This window comes from Leopardus geoffroyi, chromosome C3, assembly GCF_018350155.1.
Source record: "Leopardus geoffroyi isolate Oge1 chromosome C3, O.geoffroyi_Oge1_pat1.0, whole genome shotgun sequence".
Classification (NCBI taxonomy): domain Eukaryota; kingdom Metazoa; phylum Chordata; class Mammalia; order Carnivora; family Felidae; genus Leopardus; species Leopardus geoffroyi.
In genome coordinates, this window is record NC_059338.1 from 149498295 (window position 1) to 149521944 (window position 23650).

The 23650-nt window shown below is 40.1% G+C and overlaps 1 protein-coding gene across 7 annotated transcripts in view; it reads left to right on the forward strand.

The window, feature by feature from the left end:
- PXDNL (peroxidasin like) overlaps positions 1-23650 on the forward strand; it is a 453359-nt gene that overhangs the window by 187662 nt on the left and 242047 nt on the right. For 6 of the 7 annotated variants that reach the window (XM_045455357.1, XM_045455358.1, XM_045455359.1 and 3 more), the window contains exon 3: positions 21083-21154. The exons of the other annotated variant lie outside the window; for it this stretch is intronic. In XM_045455357.1, the coding sequence (XP_045311313.1) occupies positions 21083-21154 (72 nt within the window). The remainder of the gene's footprint in view (positions 1-21082; positions 21155-23650) is intronic. 7 annotated transcript variants of the gene reach the window in all.

Genomic DNA, 23650 nt, shown 5'->3' on the forward strand with positions numbered 1-23650 from the left:
TCCCGCGGTGTTAAATCTGGAAGCTTCGTCTATAACGTTCTTTTCTGAAAACGGCCGAAGAGTGACAGAAATGACAGTGGTGGAGAGGGAGGAACTCAAGAAAAGGGTTTGTCTGCGTGTTGTCCTTTCTTACAGGGCCACTGAGGGAGCCCGGGGGTACGCAGGGCTCTGGGCTGGCTGCTACGGATCACCCCAGCAGAGAGGGAACGTCCTCCAGCACCTTCCTTGCAAAGCGAGGAGATAAGACATGGGCAACCGCAGCGCTTGAAACTCAGGCAGAGAGCACGTGATCCAATGCTTCGCTAGCCTGGGAGCCAAGTGCACACCCCGCTCGCGTGCACGCGTGTGCTTGAAGGGCGAGGGCCAAGCAGCCCAGAGTCGCGAGGAGGAAAGCGAGCGCTTCCTGGATGGTTGCCAGGAACCCTTCCACATGCTTTGCACACGTAACCCATTTCCTCTTTTTACGAGTCCTCCGAGGTCCCGTTGTGGTCCCAGGCGCTATGAAGCACCAAAGGCTGGGTGACACAGGCCAGCTCGGTGGGAGAGCCAGTGTTGAGCCCGGAGTGGGGTGCTCTCCCTCCTCCCTGTGCCGTGGGGTGACTTCCCCCAGGACTGCAAAGAGGAGGGGAGCCTTTCTGCCGTGGAGGATCTAGCTGGAGAGAAGGCAAGGAAGAGGTGAAGTTTCAAGCCAGGAAGCTTAGGAAGTGTTGCATTTCTTCTTGCTGAAGTTGGACAAGTCTGATGTCGAGAAGAGCAGGATTACACAGGCCCACGGAGCTGGACGGGGGGCCCCCCGAGCCTCCTTGACTTCCTGCTCAGAGGTGGGGTGCTGAGGCGCTCTCCCTGGCCAGCCTTCACCTTGGGTTTGGGGTCGGGGAGGAGGGCGTGGGGCGCAGGGGACATCTGAGCCGCAGGAGACAAGAGGCAGGCGAGCCTGCCTTCCCTCCACAGGTCTGAGGCTTGATTTTCTCTTCGTCTGTCAGAAATAAGTCTGTACACCCGGCTGATTTTGCAGAAGACACCGCGGGTCTGGCGGGCTGTGTGGACGACCCGCTTAGCCGGGGAGCCAGGGCTCGAATTTGGCTCCCTTGAGTCCTCATTCACAGCTGTTTCTACCGCCCTTGTTCATCTTGCCCTTCATGGCTTTTCTGCTCCTTAATTGTCCTGTGGTCACTTTTTATTAGTCTTTTCCTTCTTGAGAGTTCGTGTGTCGTAATAATAACGTAAGACCTTATTCTGGATGATTTCTAACATTAACACAAATTGCTTAACATACAGACTGTTGCTGGTACATCGTCAGGCGTTAAGTGATCTCAAATCATGTAAAATATCCCTCCGTACCTGTTTTCTGTTGCCGCGTGGCAAAATTACCACAAACTACCTGGCTGGAAACAACGCCCGTTCCTGAACCCACTGCTCTGTGGGACGAGGGAGGCCTGGCAGGTGTCAGTGGCTGAGTTCGTCCCTGGAGGCCCCGGAGAAGCACCTGTTCCCGGGCCATCCGGGTTGTCACAGAATTCAGACCCAGGTAGTTGTAGGAAGGAGGCTCCTGCTTCCTGGCTGACTGTTAGTCGGGACTCATTCTCAGCTGCAGGAGCCCCTCTCTGGTGGGAGGCGGGCCCTCTCCGTCTTCATGCCAGCCATGGCCCACCAAATCCTTCCATGCTTTCCGTCTCTCCGACTTCCCCTTCTGCGGGACGAAGTCGAGAAAACTCTACTTTTGAAGGGCCCATGTGATTCTGTCAGTCCCGCCCAGGTACTCTCACTTTCACTAACTCGAAGTAAACGGATTCGTTAACTTTAACTCCATCTGAAAAAATTCCTTTTGCATTTGTAAGGTGATACAGTCACAGGCATGATGTTTCATTATTTGCAAAGTCTCATCCCTGGGGAGTAGATCCAGTGGGAGGACATGTTAGGATCCTGCCTGTCACACCCTCCCAAGTCTGTAATTCTGCTTCACTTCTAGTATATATACAAATATATTTATGGTCTTGTAATATTATTTTAATGCATTATTATCTTTCTCCATAAGATTTTATATAAGCACTTAGTAGGAAATTGATAAACTACTTCTGAATGCTCGTTAGTTTTAGAATACCAATGTTTGCTATTATTCCATTTATATTATGCAGAATACATGCTTGTATGTTACTATAAAGCAATCAAATACTATTCTAAAACCTACGGATTAGTAGCAACTTTATGATGTGTGGAAATCTGTAATATATGCTCACAAATGGGAACAGAAAATTTGAGAGTAATATTTATAAAATCCAGTTGAATACATAAATACTTGATGTATATTCCTACTAAAGTTTTTAAAGGAGAAATTAGCAAGATAGAAAAGTACGATTTTTGTTCATTTTACAGTATATTAGTAATATGAAAACTATGACTCATGAATCAATCAGTTGCCAAACTTTAAAGGGTAAACTGCATTGCTATTTAGCAATGTTATTTTCATTTCTTTAGAAGTTTACAGAAATAACAATATGTTGTCCTGAGAACACAAAAGTAATTTATTTAGTTGTTAGGAGAAACTATTTTTGTTTCCTTAAATGACTGAGTTGTAAGAAAGTCCCAGCTGCAAATATGCAAATGCCATGGTTACCCCCATGAGTTGGGCTTTTGTAATATCCTGAATTCGAAGAAAAAATAACAAGCAAGACATTAAGGGTAAATGTTTGCAACATGTTGCCTAAAACCGCTCTGGGAATAAACTGTAGGGCTGTATATGGCAAATTAGGAAACTTTCACATATTGAGAGTTTTTAACCACTCTCAGGATTCAAGGCACTTTTGAAACCTTGAAAGTACAGAAAATCCTTTCAGGATACCTTTCAAAAATATGGCTACAGCCATGTGTCTTCAGCTGTTACTTTTGTTCAGTGACAAATTTCATCCAAATTTTTCTTCGTAACATCTTCGTTGTGTTAAAAAAATACATTTTCAGCTTTTCCTTAAAAATACAAATCGGTTTCCACGGGAGAATTGTTGAAGTCTGATCTTTATTACAGATCATATGCTCCAGATGATGCCTCCAAGCCTAAAAGTATTTCCCCAAATATACAAGAAGTGTTAGAACTTTCACCTGTGTAAAAGAATATTGGGACCCAGAAGATTTAGCCATTTTTAAAAAAAAAATTTTTTAACGTTTATTTATTTTTGAGACAGAGAGAGACAGAGCATGAACGGGGGAGGAGCAGAGAGAGAGGGAGACACAGAATTGGAAGCAGGCTCCACGCTCTGGGCCATCAGCCCAGAGCCCGACGCGGGGCTCGAACTCACGGACCGCGAGATCGTGACCTGAGCCGAAGTCGGACGCTTAACCGACTGAGCCACCCAGGCGCCCCTAGCCATTTTTAAATTAAGAGCCACCAACGTTTTTCTGAGTGCTCATTAAGGACCAGACTACCCAAGTTCAGTTCTCGTGGTAATTGTTTAGGGTAAGGCATCATTATTTGCTGTGCTGTGCAAGCTGAGATGGTCCTTTTGGATCTGGGATTCAAACTTATGTCTGCATGCGTCCGGAACCCCAAATTTTAATCACTGTACTTACTGCCACTGTATGACTCATCAGTTCCCAGGTGGAACAGCCTCTTCTTTATTTCAAATTTACCCTCCTCCAGAGCCCCGCTCTTCCCCATGAGAGGTGCAGGCAATGACCTTTCACGGGGTGCCCTTCCACCAAGATGTGCATTCTGAGGCACTCCAAGCGGAGAACTCAACTTATCAGTGCGTTTTCCTCTGAAAGGGGAATTAAAATATAAACAGTCGGCTGATAGTTGGAGACTACTGCACCTTTCTCTTTAAAAGCAGATAAGGTTTTCCAAAGGAACACAATAGCAAGTTTAGAGTACCAGGTTCTTAGAATACAGTTCCATCCTGATTCCATGGGATCCATCAGTCCATCAGGCAGGTTTTCACTCAATTTCTCATTTACTGTTTGGTTTACCGAAGTCCATGGAAATGGAGCTTTGTCCCTAATGCCAACACCTGCTGACTTTCAGATTGTACGGCCTCACCTTTCTGACTGCTTTGTTTGCGTTTCCTGTTTCTGGCCTATTCTCTGCTTTGGTAATTGCCGGTATCTTTACCCGTTAGCCCCAGTCCTGCTGCTGCCATATGGAGAGCCTGGTGGCTGGCAGCTTTTGTAGAGAGAGGTAGCACCTGGGGGCTCCGAGGACCATTTTCATTTCACAATGACTCAGTGGGGAGCTGGAACTTGACAGCCAAGAAAGAGGCAGTGAATTTCAACATGGTGGAGGGTTTTTCAAAAGACCTTTCATAACCATTTGGAAATCTCTGTATTTGAAAAGACCTGGGGTACAGGAGGACTCCTCACTGTGTGTATGTGTCTGTGTGTGTGTGTGGGGGGTGTGTGTACCACTAGAATCAGAAGGAAAGAGGACACCTTTCAAACCCTCTTGGCTTTATTTTCCCTTTCCATTGTTAATAGTAGAACTAGATCTAACAGGCATTACTTGAACTCTTGAGCCATTTATGTTCTTAAGTAAGCATGCTTGTTTCATTATAAACTAAACGCATATTTAGTGCACACACCTTGTTAAAAGGAAGAAAATTCAGATATAAACTATCAAACCCAAAACAAATCCCAACACTCCGAGAACATTGTCTTGCTAACACTTGGTATATTTCCATTTAGTGCTGACTGATCCAGAAGTCATTATCTGTTAAGTTTCCCAGCCACTACATGGCACATACACACACTGGAATGAAAATCCAGCATTCTGTTTGTATTGCTGTTTCCAATGGCATCGAGAGAAACAAGAAAATTGTGGCACTCAGTAGAAAAGCATCATACTTGAAGAATGCAATTCTAATTTTGAAGTTAATTACAATAGATTAGATAGAACACTCATATGCTCTGTTTGTGCTATCTTTTGGGTATCTCCTACTCATCTTTTGCAAATTAAAATGTCCAAATGTCATATGGTTTCAAGAAATGGGTCAATAAAATTATATTGCTTTTAAATTTCATATGCATTTATTCAGTTTAAAGGGGTTAGGGAAGATTGGGGTAGCCTTTGCGCAAACTGTCAAATTGGTGAATTATGCTTTTGATTTATTTTCTCAAACTTCCCTGGGGTTTTCTGTGAATCGTGTAACCTCCTGACACTTCTCAGACCCTCTTTGGTTCCTTTCATTTGTGCATGTGTGTGTACACACATCCATGTATATACATACACATACACAGATATAAATACAGATATGGATACAAATATATACATGGGTGTATTTTTTTCTAGGAAGAATTTACTTTAGTTTCTAGCCCAACAGAGACCCAACCAATGGATTTATACTTTGGTGCATTTAGGCACCTCAATTATAGTCTCTCCCAGACTTAAGCCATGACCAACCCTGACTCAACATCTCTATATCCCCCTGGCCATATTTTCCTTCTTGGTAAGTGATGATGCCATTGTTCTGGTAATCCAGATTTGAAATTTGGGAGTAGCCTTTGATATTCATTTATGCCTCCATATTCAGTAGCTTATTAACCATGATTTTATCTCTAATCCTTCAGTCCATTTTTCTCTCCTCAGCTTTAATTTAGGTTTTTGGCAAGTCTTCCTTGGATCATGGCAATAATCCCCTGTATTAGGCAGCATCTGACAGGAAACAATGGTATACACAAATTGGGCATTCTGAAGAGAGTTTAGTTCAGGGACTGTTACAACGGTTTGGGGATGGTGTAGAAAAATACACAGAAAAAATGCAGCATCCTATGCTTAGCCTTATCCTCCCGTGACTTTATCCCGCCTGAAGGGTAACAGGAGAGAACAAATATCAGACATAGATCCGGACATACAGAGAGCTGTGGAGAGAGGCATTTAACAGAATTGTGGCCTTAAGATGGAGGCTGGCAGTCCTCTGCAAATCTGTAGGTAGGAAGCTGGGGAGTAGATACTGTCACTTTGTTCTCCTTCCTCCCTTCGGGATTTTGCTGCTGCTCCGCGTTGGCTGAAGCTAACTGGAAGTCCAAGGGCAAAGGAGCCGTTGTTTTCTAGTTTTAGTTCCTGTAGGTCAGCACAGGGCCAGGTGGAAAATGGCTAGAAATGGATCCCAAGGGCAAACAGAGACTACTCCAGCCTCCTTTCCCTGTCTTGCTCTACCTTCCTCCACTCTAAACGAATGAGATAAAAGAAGTCTTCCTATTGTCACATTCCATCCTAAATGTGAGACAGAAAACTATTAAACTCCTAGAGGAGAACACAGGCAGGAACTTCTTTGACATTGGCAGTAGCGACTTCTTTCTAGATACATCTCCTGAGGCAAGGAAGCAAAAAAGTAAACTTTAGGGACTTCATTAAAATAAAAAGCTTCTGCACAGTGAAGGAAATAAAAACAAAACCAAAAGGCAACCTACAGAATGCGGGGAGATATTTGCAAATGACATATCTGATAAAGAGTTAGTATCCAAACTACATAAAGAATTTATAAAAGTCAATGCTCAAAAAATGTGTAATCTAATTTAGAAATGGGCAGAAGGCACGGATAGACATTTTTCTGAAGCAGACATACTGATGACCAGCGGACACATGAAAAGATGCTCCCCGTCACTCACCAACAGGGAAGGACAAATCAAAACCACAATGAGACACCACTTCCCACCTGCCGGAATGGCTAAAACCAACAACCCAAGAAACAACCGCTGCTGGCGAAGATGTGGAGGCAGGGCAACCCTCTTGCATTGTTGATGGGAATTCAAACCGGCGCAGCCACTCTGGAAAACAGTATGCATGTTCCTCAGAAAGTGAAAAACAGAACTACCCTGCAACCCAGCAAATGCACTACTAGGTATTTATTTACCTAAAGAGTGCAAAAATGCTAATTCAAACCTATGGCCTACCCCAGAATTTAAAGAGTGTCAATTGTACAGCATTCTACAGATAAAAAGCATGTAAAAAAAAAACCAAAACCCTGTTTATAGCAGCATTATCTACAATAGCCAAATTATGGAACTTGCCCAAGTATCCACCAGCTCTGGATAAAGAAGTAATGGCGGATTAAATGGATAAAATTCCAATACAATGGAATATTACTTAGCCATTCACAAGAATGAAATCTTGCCATTTGCAGTGACATGGGTGGAGCTGGGAGGATAATGCTAAGTGAAATAAGTCAGAGAAAGACCACACCAACTGATTTCACTTATATGGGGATTTTAAGAAACAAAACAAATGAACAAAGGGAATATTTTGAATACTGATTTGATTTTTTTTTGCTGATTACCAGTGTGTTCACATTTTCTATTTCTTCCTTTTTCAGTTTTGGTAGTTTATAAGTTTCTGGGAATTTATCCAGTTCTTCTAGGTTGTCCAATTTGTTGGCATTTAGTTTTTCATAATGTTCTCTTGTAATTTTTGTATTTCTGTGGTGTTGGTTGTTTTTTCCTCCTCTCTCATTTGTAATTTTGTTTACTTGGGTCCTTTCTCTTGTCTTTTTGATAAGTCTGGCAAGGGGTTTATCAATTTATTCATTTAAAAAAATTTTTTTAAAAGAACCAGTTCCTGGTTTTATTGCTCTGTTCTATTTACTTATTTATTTTTGGTTTCTATATCATTTATTTCTGCTCTAATCTTTATGATTTACCTCCTTCTGCTGGCTTTAAGCTTTATTTGTTGTTCTTTTTCTAGCTCTTTTATGTGTAAGGTTAGGTTTTTTCTTGCTTCTTAAAGTAGGCCTCTCTTGGCATAAACTTCAATCTTAGAATCACTTTTGCTGCATCTCAAAGGTTTGAACTGTTGTGTTTTCATTTGCTTCCATGTATTTTTTCTTTTTTTTTTTTTTTATTTCCTGGTTGACCTATTCATTGTTTAGTAGCATAACCTCCTTATATTTGTGGTCTTTCCAAATTTTTTCTTGTGGTTGACTTCTAGTTTCATAGCATTGTGGTCAGAAAAGGTACATGGTATGATTTCCATCGTTTTGTATTTGCTGTAGCCTGTTTTGTGACCTAATATGTGATCAATTATGGAGAAAGTTCAATGTGCACTTTCAATAAGTGTGTATTCTGCTGTTTTAGGCTGGAATGCTCTGAATATGTCTGTTAAGTCCACCTGGGCCAGTGTGTCATTCATAGCCATTGTTTCCTCATTGATTTTTCTGCTTAGGTGATCTGCCCCTTAGCGTAAGTGGGGTGTTAAGGTCCCATACTGTCATTGTGTTATTATCAATTAGTTCCTTTATGTGCATTATTAACAGTTTTACATATTTGGGTACTCCCATGTTAGGTTCATAAATATTTGCAATTGTTATATCTTACTGTTGGATTGAGCCCTTTATGATTGTACTGTTCCCTTCTTTGTCTCTTTTTAGTCTTTGTTTTAAAGTCTAGTTTTTCCACTCTAAGTATTGGTACTCTGACTTTCTTTTGACATCCATTTGTGTGATAAATGTTTCTCTACCCCTTCACTTTCAATCTGCAAGCATCTTTAGGTATAAAATGAGTCTCTTGCAGGCAGCATATAGAAGGGTCTTGTTTTTTTTTTTTTTTTTTTTTTTTTTTTATCCATTCTGACACCCTATATCTTTTGATTGGAGTGTTAATCCATTTACACTCAAAGTAATTATTGATAGATATGTATTTATTGCCATTTTATTACTTGTTTTGTCCTTGTTTTGGAGATTGTCTCTGATCCTTTCTTGTCTTTGTCAGTTTTGGTCTCTCCTATGACCTCAAGGAGTCCCCTTTAATATTTCTTGCAGAGCTGGTTTAGTGGTCATGAACTCCTTTACTTTTTGTTTGTCTGGGAAGCTCTTTGTCTCTCATCCTATTCTGAATGACAGCTTTGCCAGATAGGGTGTTCTTGGCTGCAGATTTTTTCCATTCAGCACTTTGAATATATCATGCCACTCCCTCTGGCTTGTCAAGTTTCTTTTGCGAAATCTCCAGCTCCCCTTATGGGTTTTCCCTTGTAAGTTAAAGACTTCTTTTGTCTTGCTGCTTTTAGGACTTTTTCTTTATCACTGTATTTTGCAAAAGCAATTACGATAGGTCTTGGTGTTGGCCTGCTTTTGTTGATTTTGGTGAGAGTAGTTGTGTGTCTCCTAGATCTGGATGTCTGTGTCCTTCCCCAGATTAGGAAAGTTTTCTGCTATTATTTCTTGAAATAAATTTTCTGCCCCCTTTTCTCTTTCTTCTTCTTGGAGTTCTATAATATGAATTATATTATGTTTGATGGAGTCACTGAGTTCCCTAAGTCTATTCTGGTGTTGCATAATTGTTCTTTTTCTCTTTTGTTCAGCTTCATTATTTCTATAGTTTGTCTTTAAGGTCTTAATTCATTCTTCTGCTTCTTCCAGCCTGTGTTGCTTGCATCAAGACTGTTTCCAATCTCATTTATTGCATTCTTCATTTCTTATTGATTCAGTCGTGATTCTTTAACTTTGTGGTAAGGGTCTCATTGATATCTTCTTTTCTCAAGCTCAGTGAGTATCCTTATGATTGTTTCTTTAAGTTTCCCATCAGGCACGTTACTTATAACTATTTCACATAGATCTCGGGCTTGGGTCGTATCTTGTTCTTTCATTTGGTATAAATTCCTCCCTCTTGACATGTTGTCTAAGTCTCTGCCTTCTTCTTTGTGTTAGAAAAGCCCGTTATGTCTCCTGCTCCTGAAAGTAAGTAATTGTCTAATGAAGACGAGATCATATAGTGACCAGAGCCTGACACCAGTGTGTGGTGCATGTGCTCTGCTGTTGTGTTCTGGCTACTCTGTCCTTCAGGCCAGTCATCTGCAGAGGCTCTCTTTTCCTGCTGTGGGCATTGTTTAGTCCCTAGGCTGAACGTGGCAGGTTTTAAGTAGGTGTGCTCTGGTGTGCTTGTGAAATGAGACCTGACACCACTTCCATGAGAACTGGGTCCTCTAGAGCTCTCTGGTCAGGAGATGTGGTGTGGGTAGAGGGCCTGCTGCGCTGGGACTCGGGCAAACTTGACCGAGATAGACAGTGACGCCAGGGCACCGGGGATGAGGTTCAGTGCGAGCACGTTAGGTAGCCGGTGTGAGCTCTGCGCTTCTCACAGGCGGCTCTGTTTTTACGCTGAAGAGCAGAGGAGGTGAATGGCACCAGTCAGCTTCTTATGGGAAAGGTGTCTCCACGAATGCTGCCTCTCAGGAACATGCCCCAAGAAGAGTGAATAATCTCTCCGCTGTGTGCCCCAAGCATTTTTCAGATTGCCATTTCCATGCTCTCTGCCCCTGGGTTGTTTGCCTGTATTCTCTCCAGGAACGGTACAGCACCCTTCATGTTCTATCTCAGGCAAGCTTGCTGACGTTTACAACCCCTGGCTTTAAGCTCTGCTAGTAGAAGAATTAATGAAATTTGGCCTTTCTCATTTTTCAAGCCCATGGCTTTGTAGAAATATTCTTCTTGTGTGTTTCACTGTGTGTTCCTTTCTCTCTCATCCTTCTCCATGACCATGACTCCCCTCCCTCTGCAAAACACATAACTCTTTTCTCTCCTAAGCCGTGTCTACACTTTGTGCCTTCTTCAGTATGCGCTCTTCTTTCCCTTTGGTTGTGGAGTTTGGTCTGTCAGTCTTTAGGTCAGTTTCCAGGGTACTTAGGATGATTTGATAGCTATCTGGTTGTGTTTGTGGCACAAGATGAGGCTTACCACCATATTTGAACTTTTTATTTATGTATACTTTTTATGCTATTATCAAAAGCAATGTTACACGAATTTATTGAGAATGTATCCCATGTAGGTCCAGAGTTGGGTGCCATGCTAACGATGGGTTGGAAACTTAAATCCAAGGTGGGATCCAAGTGCCATTAATCCCAAACTGCACAAGAGTCACGGTCTTAATTGGTGACCAGCGATTGAGGAGAGCAGAGCAGGGTGGTTAAGGGGGGATATCTCTCCTTATAGGAACCAAAAGGCATAATTTGTGTTTAGGACGGCTATCTCAAGGAGATAAACCTTTACCCAAAGCCATGGGCTCTTTTTGTTTTTTCTTTGATTAAATTTAAAGTATTAGACCCATTCCTCAAGGCTAGAACTCAGTGTTGAAAAAATTGAGCAGTTATTGAATAAAGTCAATAGCAGGTGACCTTGTTTTTTTAGTCTAACCAGGCACAGAGTAACAGATTCATGAAAAATGGGGCTTTGAGAACATCGCACACACAGGACAGGAAGGCAGAGAATTCCTATGGTTTTAAGGGAGGCAGCTCCTGGGCAGTTGTCCAGGTATGATGGTTGTTACCTGGTGATGTCAGAAGCTTCTCCATACATTTAAGATTTTGGGAGCTTCCCTCAACCCCCCGAGGAACAAGTTGAAATAAAGAATGTTTAAAGTAGTGAACAGCTAGCTCTCCAGAAGTTCTCCTGGAAACAGCACACAAACACTCTTGTTCTTCGTTTCCCTTTAAAGATTGCTGGTTTCTCTCATTTTTGCCTATGCTATTCTTACTCTTGGATTCATCCTTATACCTTAATTAGTCTGTTTGTGATTTGTCTCACCTTTGTTTCCTGTCTCCTACCACTTCTCTTCACTACTATCACTATGTTGGTCTGTTACCTCAATTCACCTTAGCTTCCTGCTTCCCACCTCTAGATTCTGCCTACTTTTCTCCTCCCCTTCTTCTCATACTTTGATCAGCCGTAACATTTAACCTGTAGGAAGTGAGATGGTAGGCTGCCACAACACCAAAATAGGTTTTGTGACTACCGTATATCATTCTTATTAGTTATTACTCCCTTGTACATGAAAATTGAGGCTGGGAAACTGGAGACCATAGCTGGGATCCTTCTTGAGGCCTCAGACTCAGACAGTGAGTCTTAGCTGAGCATGGTTTCTTTCCACAGGGGATATTTGTTGCAACTGGCAAAGGGGATGCTCCAGCATCTAGAGGATAGAGCCCAGGGGTGCTACTAACCATCCTGTAATCCACAGGACATCACATCTCCCAACACAGAGTTATCCAGCTTCAATTATCAACACAGCTAACGTTGAAGACCCCGGTCTTGGGAACACTATATTCCATTGGATTTCCTGAGGTCTTTCCAAAGAGAAGCCTTTATTTCCAGGTCATTCTTTACCACCCTGTCCCTACTGTCATCCTCGCACTCTATAAACAACCAACCTGACGTCCCTCTCATTTTCTACTTCCATATATATTATTATCTTATTTCAATCCCAAGTCAATTGTGGGGTATCCCGCTCAGTGTTATTATGATGATTTATTTAAAAAAATTTTACAGATGGACAAATTCAAACTCCAAAATACTCAGCACTCAAAAGATTTATTGAAGATTAGAACACATAATATTTTTATTAAATAGTGCTTCTTGCAGTGCCCTAGAGTCTCTCTTTTAAAGCTGTCATTCATCCTTAGAGAGTCATAAAAGCTTTAGAAATGACTTCATAAGAAGTCATAGCTAACACAATGGAATCTTGAGAGTTTTCAGGTTAATCTTCGTAGAATTGGCAGAGGGCTGGGGGTCTGGGTTAAGTGATTTGAGAGAGGATCTCATCAATTTGAGTATTTCTACATTCAAGACTCACTGAAAATAAGGTTCAAAGCAGGAAATGAAAGAAATCTTTCCTTTTGCCTCACTAAATTCAATTTATTTTCTCTTTTTCTTCACCTTATTAATTCTTTGTGGCATAATGATTAAAAAGGAAGCCCGGAGGTCAATGAAAGTGGTCACAGCATCCATCTGCTTTCTTATTGTGCTGAGCAGTATTGGTGGGTAGGGGAGACATTTCTCCTGATAGTATAGTGGCTTCCCAAGAAATTCAACAAGCCACCATTGATTACTTGCTGTAAGGGTAGAGACTTGGTTGAGAGTCATGGTGATAATGAGCAGCCCAACAGCCAAAAATAAGTGGACTTCATATCACCTTTGTTATGACCACTAGGGATTGCGGCTTCCTGAGGTTGACAAAGAAAATGAGATATTAATTACGACTATTAGTGCAAATTAACTCTCAAAGATGGCCTGCAGTGTTCCGTGGCTGGAATGCCTTGGACTGTCATCTGAGGGCATAGGAAAGTTCTTCCAGCTGCTTTCACTTCTTGGGTCGACCACTATACCGAATGGCCTGTGGGATGTTGGAGCTTGACATTTAATAAAATATTTGTCTCTAAAGAGCCTAAATATATGGGTCAAACTGTATTCCACAATATATCTAAACATGTTAGCTTATCAGAAGGAAACTATCCCAAGCACATAAGCTTTAGAAAATTGTATGAGGCAGAGAGGCAAGTTCTTTCTGGGATACGAGGCACTTTTTAGTTAATAAAGGTTTTGGGGGGGACCTGGGTGGCTCAGTCGGGTAAGTGTCTGACTTTGGCTCAGGTCATGATCTCATGGTTCATGAGTCTGAGCCCCGTGTCAGGCTCTTTGCTGACAGCTCAGAGCCTGGAGCCTGCTTCGGATTCTGTGTCTCCCTCTCTCTGCCCCTTCCCCGCTCACACTCTGTGCCTCTCTCTTTCAAAAATAAATAAACATTAAAAGAAAAGAGGTTTTTGGGAGGTTGTGGGAAATGTGAGAAAAGTAACCGTGCCTTTCAATGCAGTAACCTATGGAGGGAGCCATCTATGTGGCTTGATACGTGGCTCATCCAAAATGAGATGTACTTTAAGTATGAAACATGTTTGGGTGGCAAAACATCTGAAAATAAGAGTCTAAAAGAGACTAAAAGAGTCTAAAAGAGAGAGACAGAGACAGAATGCAAGTGGGTTAGGGGCAGAGAGAGAGGGACACACAGAATCCGAAGCAGGCTCCTGGCTCTGAGCTGTCCGCACAGAGCCTGATGCGGGGCTCTGACTCATGAGCTGTGAGATCATGACCTGAGCCAAAGTTGGAGGCTCAACCAACTGAGCCACCCAGACACCCCTCTTTTTACTTTTTTAAAAATGTAGCTACTAGAAAATTAGAAATCCTATATGTCACTTGCCTTTGTTGCTCACATCGTGTTTCTATTGGGCATCCTGCTGTAGATGTTTGGGTTTTTTTTTTTTTTTTAATTGTTAATGTTTATTTATTTTTGAGAGAGACAGAGACAGAATTCAAGTGGGTTAGGGGCAGAGAGAGAGGGAGACACAGAATCCGAAGCAGGCTCCAGGCTCTGAGCTTGTCAGCGCAGCGCCCGATGCGGGGCTCAAACTCACCACCCGTGAGATCATGACCTGAGCCGAGGTCAGACTCTTCACCAACTGAGCCACCCAGGCGCCCCAACCTGCTGTAGATGTTTAAGGCTAATTTCATGTCCCTGAAAACTCTGCCTTTGAAAGTTTGGTTTAAGTACCCTATAGTTAGAGAGTATTGTTTCTAATGTGGCAGGTGCTCACCCCTGAAGATTTATCGTGTTTTGTCTTTGTCATTGAGCTAGCAAGAACCATGAGGGTGAAGCTTCGTCTGTTTCACAGCCCGGCTGGAATATGAGTGATCGCGTTGCTAGCTGTCAATCTCTGATAGGCACGTGTTCACTTCATTAAAAATACGCTGTGATGAGAAACAGACTCACATTGCATCAGTTTCACTATTGTGAGAGTCAACACAAAGAGACATTCAAAATGAGACTTTTTTTTTTAACGTTTATTTATTTTTGAGACAGAGAGAGACAGAATGCGAGTGGGGGAGGGGCAGAGAGAGAGGGAGACACGGAATCAGAAGCAGGCTCCAGGCTCTGAGCCATCAGCCCAGAGCCCGACCCGGGCTGGAACTCACGGACTGCGAGATTGGGACCTGAGTTGAAGTCCAACGCTTAACCGACTGAGCCACCCAGGCGCCCCAAAATGAGACAACTTTTAAGGTCTCTTTAGGTGTAACATTCTAGGATGATCTGTACTGCAGGATCATGTCAGCTTCTCGTCACACGTGTCAGTAATTTAGTAAGAGGTGATTTTCCTTGTTTGCTGAAGTCAATCACACCACAATTCACAGTCATAGCATTTGGCATCTTTTTTTTTTTTTTTTTAGAAGAGCATCTAACCTTAATTTTTCTTTTATTCAACATTAAGAAATTAGTTTTATTTATTATTAAACTCATAACTTAAGAGCCTTATCTCTGATGTTGGATTTTAAAAGGTACTTAGTAAATTTATATTATTCTGTACACCTAGCCTTGGGATTCTCTTTTTAATACTGGAATAAAATGGCCAAACCTGGGTGAGAGGCCAGGAAAATTGGAAAGGAGTATCTAATCTGACCTATTTTACATTTCAGCAAATCTATCCTATCGGCTGGGTAATTTCAAATTTCATAGCCTGCCTCCTCCAAAATAGATTTAATATTGTTAACTCTATGCACATAAGAGAGAAATGTCTTTGATGTAGTATATGTCATCATATCTTTCATAATCATATCCCGGAAGGAATGTTTGTATTTAATATGGTATAATACAAGAATATAGAAAAAACAGGGGTGGCTGGGTGGCTCAGTCTGTTAAGTGTCCAACTTTTTCTCAGGTAATGATCTCATGGCTCATGAGTTTGAGCCCCACATAGGGTTGTCAGCGTAGAGCCTGCTTAGGATCCTCTGTCCCCTTCTCTCTCTGCCCGTCCCCTGCTCCTGCTCTCTTTCTCTCTGTCTCAAAAATAAATAAACATTAAAAAAAAAAAAAAAAAAGAACATACAAAAGTACTAGGTATCTGACCTTGGGGAATTTACAAACACTGAATTCTTCTATCTAAAGTTGGGGAGAGATTTCCTATAGTTAGCAATTATTTCTGAGTAGTGTCTTTTTGTTTGTTTGTTTTTAACTTTCTTTGTATGTGTCTGTGTTGTCTACTTTTTCTATAATTAGCACAGGTTATTTGTGTAGCATTATAGTTCTAATATAGGTGACATGAAGATCACATGTTCCTAGTGCTGTGTGAGCTCAGAGGAATAGACATTAGCTCTGTATGTTGGAAGGGGACACAATAGCTATTGTCTGTCTGTATGTATATATGCACTAAATGCATGCGCATTCCAATCATTTAGATATAGAATGTTCAAAAAAGCTTAAAATTAATGTCTTACACTAACGTTAAGGCCTAAGACTTTTTAGAAATCTAAGAGCACAAATTTTTTAATATTAATAATGGATTTTACAGATTGGATAATATACTCATTTTACTGTAATTTTGTAAGACGTTTCTTAAAGTCGTTCTGCTCTGCCTGCTATATTACTAAAAATGCACCCTTTCTTTCGTTTTGGTCTAGGTCTAAAAATGTCACATTTTTAGTTACTGCTTGTAATAATTATTTGTGGTGAGACAATATATGAGCACAATGGCAGTATTTTGTCAGTGTCCTGTTTCCTTGTTTACACTTGACTGGTGAATTCTTTTTTAATTTTCTTCTCCCTTCTAAAATTTCTAGTCTATAACTGGCATAATTCTTTATGGTGAAAGACTAAAATGTTCTTTGGTACCATTATTTATATCACTAAGAGGTGGTATTCCATGACATTAGGTCAGAGAGAGGAGAGACATGAGTTATCATTATGGAAAGACGACAAGAGTATCATGGTCAACATAAGATATGACTGTATAATGGAAACACCCACAATCAACTGACAGGAGAATACCTCTTTTAGATAGTTTAGATAAGTGGAAAGACAAATCACATTCTTAGAGAGGTAAAATCAATATGGTAACATTTAAATGCTAATTAAAGTATTATCCAGGGGATTTTTCTTTTTTTAATTTGAAGAATGTTCATAAAGTATGCTGAGGTGGGTGATGGGGGGGGGTGGCTCTACAAATGACCATTAAAATTACTATTTTAAAAAGAAGAGGGGTAGAAACTACCCTATATAGAAAACAAAACAGAACACAACATTTGAAATATTTCTATCGTAATGTGTCTAGAAATAGACCCAGCTCATGTCAAAGATATGTATATGATTATATTAACATTGCAAATCACAGAGGAAATATGACTATGTAGGTCAATAATAATGACAATACATAAGTAATTTGGAAAAAATAAAAAATTAATTACAGATAAGTCAGATATTTAAGCATCAAAATAAAACCACAATAGCTTAAGGAAAAATAAGCTTTTAACGCAATTTTAGATTCAGAGAAGCCTAAGCATGACACAAAATCCCAAAGCTATGAAAGAAATAACTAACAAATTTCATTACATAAAAATTTGAAACATTTTAAATCTTATGATATAAATAATACAAATATATACTTATCGTATAAATATAAATCATATAAATCTGTATGATGTAAATAATAGAGAGCTGAAAGTACAAACTATAATCTTTGAAAACTGTTCCTGACATGTTATAAGCAAAAATTTAAATTTTTTACATGCAGAGAGTTCTTAGCAAATTAATAACAACAAAGAACCAAGTGGAAATACAGAAAGGATCTATGTATTTACGTTACAGAAAAGGAATCAAATGACCATCAGTATGCACTTTCAAAATATCTATATCTTTCTTTTACTTCAGAACATTTAGATTTGAAGGCTTAAAATTTCAAAAGGTAGAGAGGACAGTTTATCCCTTGGATCTGTGAAAGAATTTGTCACTCGCAGAGAGATTCCACATGTAAATCTACCTTTCCCTTTGAGAAATATGCTTGAGGAGCTGATACGTCCAATGGTAGAAGGGTGTTCTTTAAATCTGCCTAGTTTTTTCTTCCTTTCCTCCCCTACCCCTAGCCTTTTTTTTTTTTTTTAACTATTTGAACTGCAAATGATTTATATGGAGCTTATAATAATGCAAGTATTTTTAGTGGTATTAGTGGTGGCAAATTTTCAAAAGATAGTCATTACTAATTTGGGTCAAGAATCTCTTGGTAAACTACGGAATCATGGGTTACAGTCATTGAAAGTGTCAGACTATTTACTTCAGGGAGCACAGAAATGAAGTGTTAAGGGTAATCCTGCCGTGTTAAGGGTAGCAGAACCATATTTCTGGAGAGTGTCCAAATGAAAAGTAAACATAATTATAAAGCTGAAACAGATTAACGTTATTGCCACTTACCAAAAAACCCCTATTGGATTTGTACTTAAATGTAGGTATAATGATTCACTCTCAGAGTAATTCTTGGCATTACCTTGAATGGAAATTTCATTTGACACAGGAGAAAGCTCAATTTTGCTTCTCCCCACGTTGATGGATACATAACTATGCAAAATCTTTTATCTTTCCAATAGTTACGAATTGCTTTTTAACAAAACATTCCCGCCCACACAGTGTGCGTTTGTCTATCAAGTGTGACGTGGGAAACAAAGGCAAAAGAAAAAATTAAATTTCCTTACGACTTACAGCCCATTGACAAGTCCTTGAAACAGGCAGAGTGACCTTTCTCTGGGAGGTATCCCTAACCTCCTCCCAGCTTGAAGGTACATCATCATTCACCCACCACAACCCCAGGGCAGCTCTTTCTGCCCACGGGTCCTACGCCTATGCTTGAATAAGGCCACCTTTTTGTACCAAACAGGGCTCAAGAATTCTTTCTTGGCCATCAGCTCCAAATCCCATTTCCACATCAAAATGTCCGAGTATGTGTGTGGGAGACCATTTCAACAATGAAAGATAAGGTTAATAAAACCAGCCCGTCAGTCTGTTGCTGGGTTTTCTCCCCACAAGGTCCTGATCATCAGGATTGCAGACGTCCTGTTTTCAGGAATTATTTTATTTCCTCAATAAAAGTGTAACATTTTTCTTGGGGGTGTTGTTTGCTTCTCTTTTTCCCCCTCCCTGGCAAAATACGCAATATTAGGATATAGGATATAACCACGCATTTTCTAAAGCATGCATTGATTCTTTTGTGAAAGGATGTTAGATATTGTTTTATGTCCTGAGTGTCCATAGAATTACTCATAAACTTTGAGTACACCTCCTTTGTGAAAAATTAAAAAAAATAATATATATATGACAATGACTATAATCATTTAACCAGAACATTGTTAGGAATACGTTCTATCCGTTAAAATTACAACAAAGATATTTTGATGAAAAACATACTGCTTTGAATAAACCTTAACAAGTTATATGTACTTATGATTGGAAAACACATTCAACTGTGAATCACTTTAAAGGATTTGTTTCCTGTCAGCAACAAAAACATTTGTAAGAAAACCTATGAGTTAAATTGCTTGATCGCATACTTTAGATTATTAACACTCATATTGAATTGCAACATTAAAGAAATAAAAACAACTTCAGTGCAATTGTAGAAATTGAATGTTTTTTATTTTTAACAAAATTTAGATAACTGCATAAGAATATGCAGAATATAGGCTTTGAGCACTTTTTACGTACTGAAGAAAGATGAATGAGGATAAGTAGTATTTTTTCCTTTTTCAGCTGTGGTATTGAAAGGCACTAATGACTAAAGGCATCCTTTGTATTAAGTGGATCAACTCTTTCCTAGGCACTAGGCACTGGGGAGAATTAAGAAACTAGTCAGTTTCCTATATTCTGTGTTTCAGATGAGATTGAGACTCTCTACACACACATACCATGTAGCACACAGACAAACCTATCACATAGAAGGTGCACAGACTACATACACACCCACGCATGCATGTGCACGTACGCATATTCAAATAGGCATCTATGTGCACACATATGCATATAAACACATGTATGTAAATATATCTATGCATGTGTGCGTACATACGTATACTTTTTTCTACATGTGTTGGTGCATGTATTTAATAGAATGTGGGGACAGAATAGTCATTTTCAAGTAAAAATAGGTGTACAATGGCAGTTTGGGGATTCTAAAGGAAGTATAGTAATGGGTTTTATACATTAGATTAAGAACATGCAGAGACAGTAAATGGCAAATTTTCTCAGGACAATGTTTGTGACTGCTATTACCTAGATATCAACTATCTGTGTTGCTTTTAGCCAGCTTAAACATTTCTTGAACACATGGTAGACTATAAAGTTGATTAGATCATTGACTGAAGCTCCGAATTATCCATAAAAATGGACATTATCTCTGTATGACATCAACTCTAATGCATGCTGTAGACCGATTGTTCTGCCTCCCTGGTGGCCAGAACGCTAGGCAGAAGTGGCGAGGAGTGTCTTTGGTACCAGAGGTGGGGCATTGGATCGTGGATTCCAATGCTGTTTGGGGAACTGTGTGGCTGAACCTTTAGTTGTGCGTCATGGGGTGAGACGGTTGGAAACAGTTGCGTTTGGGGTCTCTGGGATGTCTCCGTGTGTATGATGACTAAAACCATCACCTGCTCCATTGGCCAAAACACTGTTTTCCTAATAAGTCATACAAAGAAAAAATGCACGAAACAAATATTTTTATAATACACTCAAAGTGAATCCTTTGACATTTTACTCTGACAGTAGATACTAGAAGCTTTGGAGTATTTAAATGCTATACGATATTCAGAAAAATGTGTGCCAATCCAATTAGTAGACATTCCCTGTACATTTAGACATGCCATAATAATTTAAATCTGAAAGAAATTTAAAGTGTATTTAGCAGGAAAAGCAATCTGTAATTTTTATTTGCTCGACTGCTTTTCCAAAGTGTTCAAAGTGGCTGAGAGGTGATTTTCTGTAACTGATTTTCCTGTTCAAATCCAATTTACTTTTGCCACCTGTTATTTTTCTCCCTGGATTTTTTAGAAGTCATTTTTGGACCATTTGATAGTCCTATAATAAGAACCTCACTTCCTATGGTGTAATTGACTCTCAGTTTGACAGTTCAACAAATACACAATGAGAGTCCACTGTGGGCCAAGAGCTGTGATATTTATTTTTCCAAGTAAAGTGCTTAAGCCTGGGTGTATATAACTCTCCATCTGTTTATTTAGAAACATATTCCTCTGTCATTGTGACTTTGTTGATAATTTTCCTTTTATCCCAGGGTTTATAGTCCTCCTTTAGGGGTATTTTTGGGTAATTTAATAAATAGAAATTACTTTTGAAGGCTTTTATGACAAACTACTATTTGAACATAGGCTTTGTTGAGTAGAAAATTATAAATTTGTAAAGTTAATGAACATGTCAGTAAATGTTTTTCTACTATGTAAAGCACTATTTCTAGTAGAACTATTATAATATTTGCAGAGTCTGTTTCTCATTTTGGGATCTTTGTTTGTTTTTGTTTTTTCAGTCTCCTGAACAACAACCAAATCAGACAGATTTCCAGAAATGCTTTTGAAGGACTTGAAAATTTACTTTATCTGTAAGTTGCAAGAAACATCAACAATAACTTACGGTGTTGATAGATTATTTTTGACCTTTTTGTTTGCTTTAAGCGAAGTAATTCTTCATCTTCTTGAAAACCACTGTCAACCTTTACACAAAACACATTTGAACATTTCTAAGTGAAGTCAGTTGTTGCTTTCAGCAGATTATTCATCTGAACACAGTTGAGTATTTGTGCACATTTTTATTCCCTCCCATCCCTGCCACAAAAATTCTAACTTGCCGAAAAATAAAAACAAAACAGTTTGTCCAACTTTCACATTCAAATCTAATTAATCAATACTTACAAAAATTGCATAGATCCTAGAGAAGCTTTTTATATCAACAACTCAGCCATCCAAGACCTTCTGAAGCCAGTGAACACATGACAGTTAGGAACTGTAATGAACCTGGATGAGAACCAGTTTTTGGAAAAATTAGCTCACAGGTACAACCGTTGACAATTGCGGTGCTCTTTTGTTTATCACAAGGAAAGGAGAATAAAGCTGTTTCAAAAGAGTCCCTGTGTTGACTCAGAAACCAGGCTGGTAAGTTGAAAGTTGGGAGATCCTGACTGGCATGCTTACCTGGAAGACTGAAGGAAGGAACTAGAAGGACATTTGTTTAAATGAGGAGTGAGTGCCGACACTTTCTTTTTGAAGAATCTTAAAGACATAACTAACATTTTTACGCAAGTATGTCCATTTGTGGATTCACTTATAAGCACTTTGTATAAAAAGTTGGTTGCTTTCTAGAAGGGAATGCTATCCTACCTCTTTAGCTCCCTTTTCATTTCAGCAGTGATCACAGAAACTTCCTGAAGCCCAAGATTTCATATCTACACATCAGCTCTGGAGTCTTACAGCCTTTTGTGTTCAGCTGAGATACCCCAGCCTAACAGGCAAGCCTTCGACCAGCTTTTTTTCCTTTTTTTTTTAAGTTTATTTATTTATTTTGAGAGAGAGAGAGCGAGCGAGCACCAGTGGGGGAGGGGCAGAAAGCGAGGGAGAGAGAGAAGAGGATCCCAAGCTGGCCCCACACTGTCAGCGCAGAGTGTGACGCAGGGCTCGGACACATGAACCGTGAGATCGTGGCCGGAGCTGAAGTCAAGAGTTGGATGCCTAACTGACTGAGCCACCCGGGTGCCCCAGCTTTTTTTTTTTTTTCAATCATTCAGTCCTAAATTGCTGGTTCCTTCTTAGAATCAGTCCATTCTATTTGCTGTCCTAATTGCTGACAGGCCTAGCGTGTCCGTTTTGATCTCCATGTGGGAAACCTTACTAAGGACCCTTCAAGCTTCTAGACTGGTGGCGTGAGTGGCCAGTCCTTGTAAGTGAAGGAGCTTTACCCCCTCGTGTTTCATTCCCGGCCTGTGGTTCTGTAATTCTTTACTCACTGGTATGTAAACAGTATCACCCTACAGTAAAACAAGCAAATTAATAAAAAACATAAAAACGTCATAATACTGTAAATAATGCCTTAGAAGAAACTTCATCGTTAGTGCAATACTTAGTGAAAGAATCTAGTGAAATGACAGTTATTAGGAAGAAATTAATTTTGGATAAAATGAACCTTCAACATTGCTGTGGCTTGGATCGATGACATGTCCAAGTGCAAGTATCTGCTCTGTGCGGGGGAAGCATGTCACAAAACGTCCAATCAATTATCTGGCCAGTTCAGATACTACTCATTGAAATAGTTTTTTTTTTTTTTTTTTTTTTTTAATGTTTGTTGTTTTTTGACAGAGAAAGAGAGAGAGAAAACAGGGGAGGGGGCAGAGAGAGAGGGAGACACAGAATGCGAAGCGGGCTCCAGGCTCCAAGCTGTCAGCAGTAGAGCCTGACGCGGGGCTCGAACTCATGAACTGTGAGATCATGACCTGAGCCTGAAACCAAGAGTCAGATGCTTACTTGACTGAGCCACCCAGGTGCACCCAGATACAACTCATTAAATGAAAGATAAAAATCTTCTGCAAGATGTGTGTTTGGGAAAGGAGATAATTTATAAAAGTTTCGTTATGCAGTAGGTTGTGAACGGGTTCATGTGGCTCATGAAGTAAATCTTTCCATGTTTTCACTAACATTGCCAAGTAAGGATTACCTGTCAAATCGGAGAAGTTTGTAGGGATTGTATAGGGCTTCAAGATCAATTTGATGCAGACCACACCTGTCTGGATAAGAAGAAAATGGAATTGTAAGGTTTAGAAGAAAATGTCGGGTCTGAGGCAATTGAAGATGGCCCAACTTTGCCACTTTGTGTCAATAATACTGTAAGGTTACGCTGGCCGTCTGCTGTCGTTCTGTGAGCTGATCCATCGAAGGTGCTGGGAGCATACCTGAGCTCTTTGGAGAGAGGATTGACAAACACTATGAAAAATGGCGGCGTTCGTTAATTTGGTGGTCTGTGGAGATGTTGGGGTAGGCAGTGGGGAAGGAACCCGGGTGCTAGTGTATAAAGATGAAAAGGCATGAGTAATACCTGTATATGTGTTTGG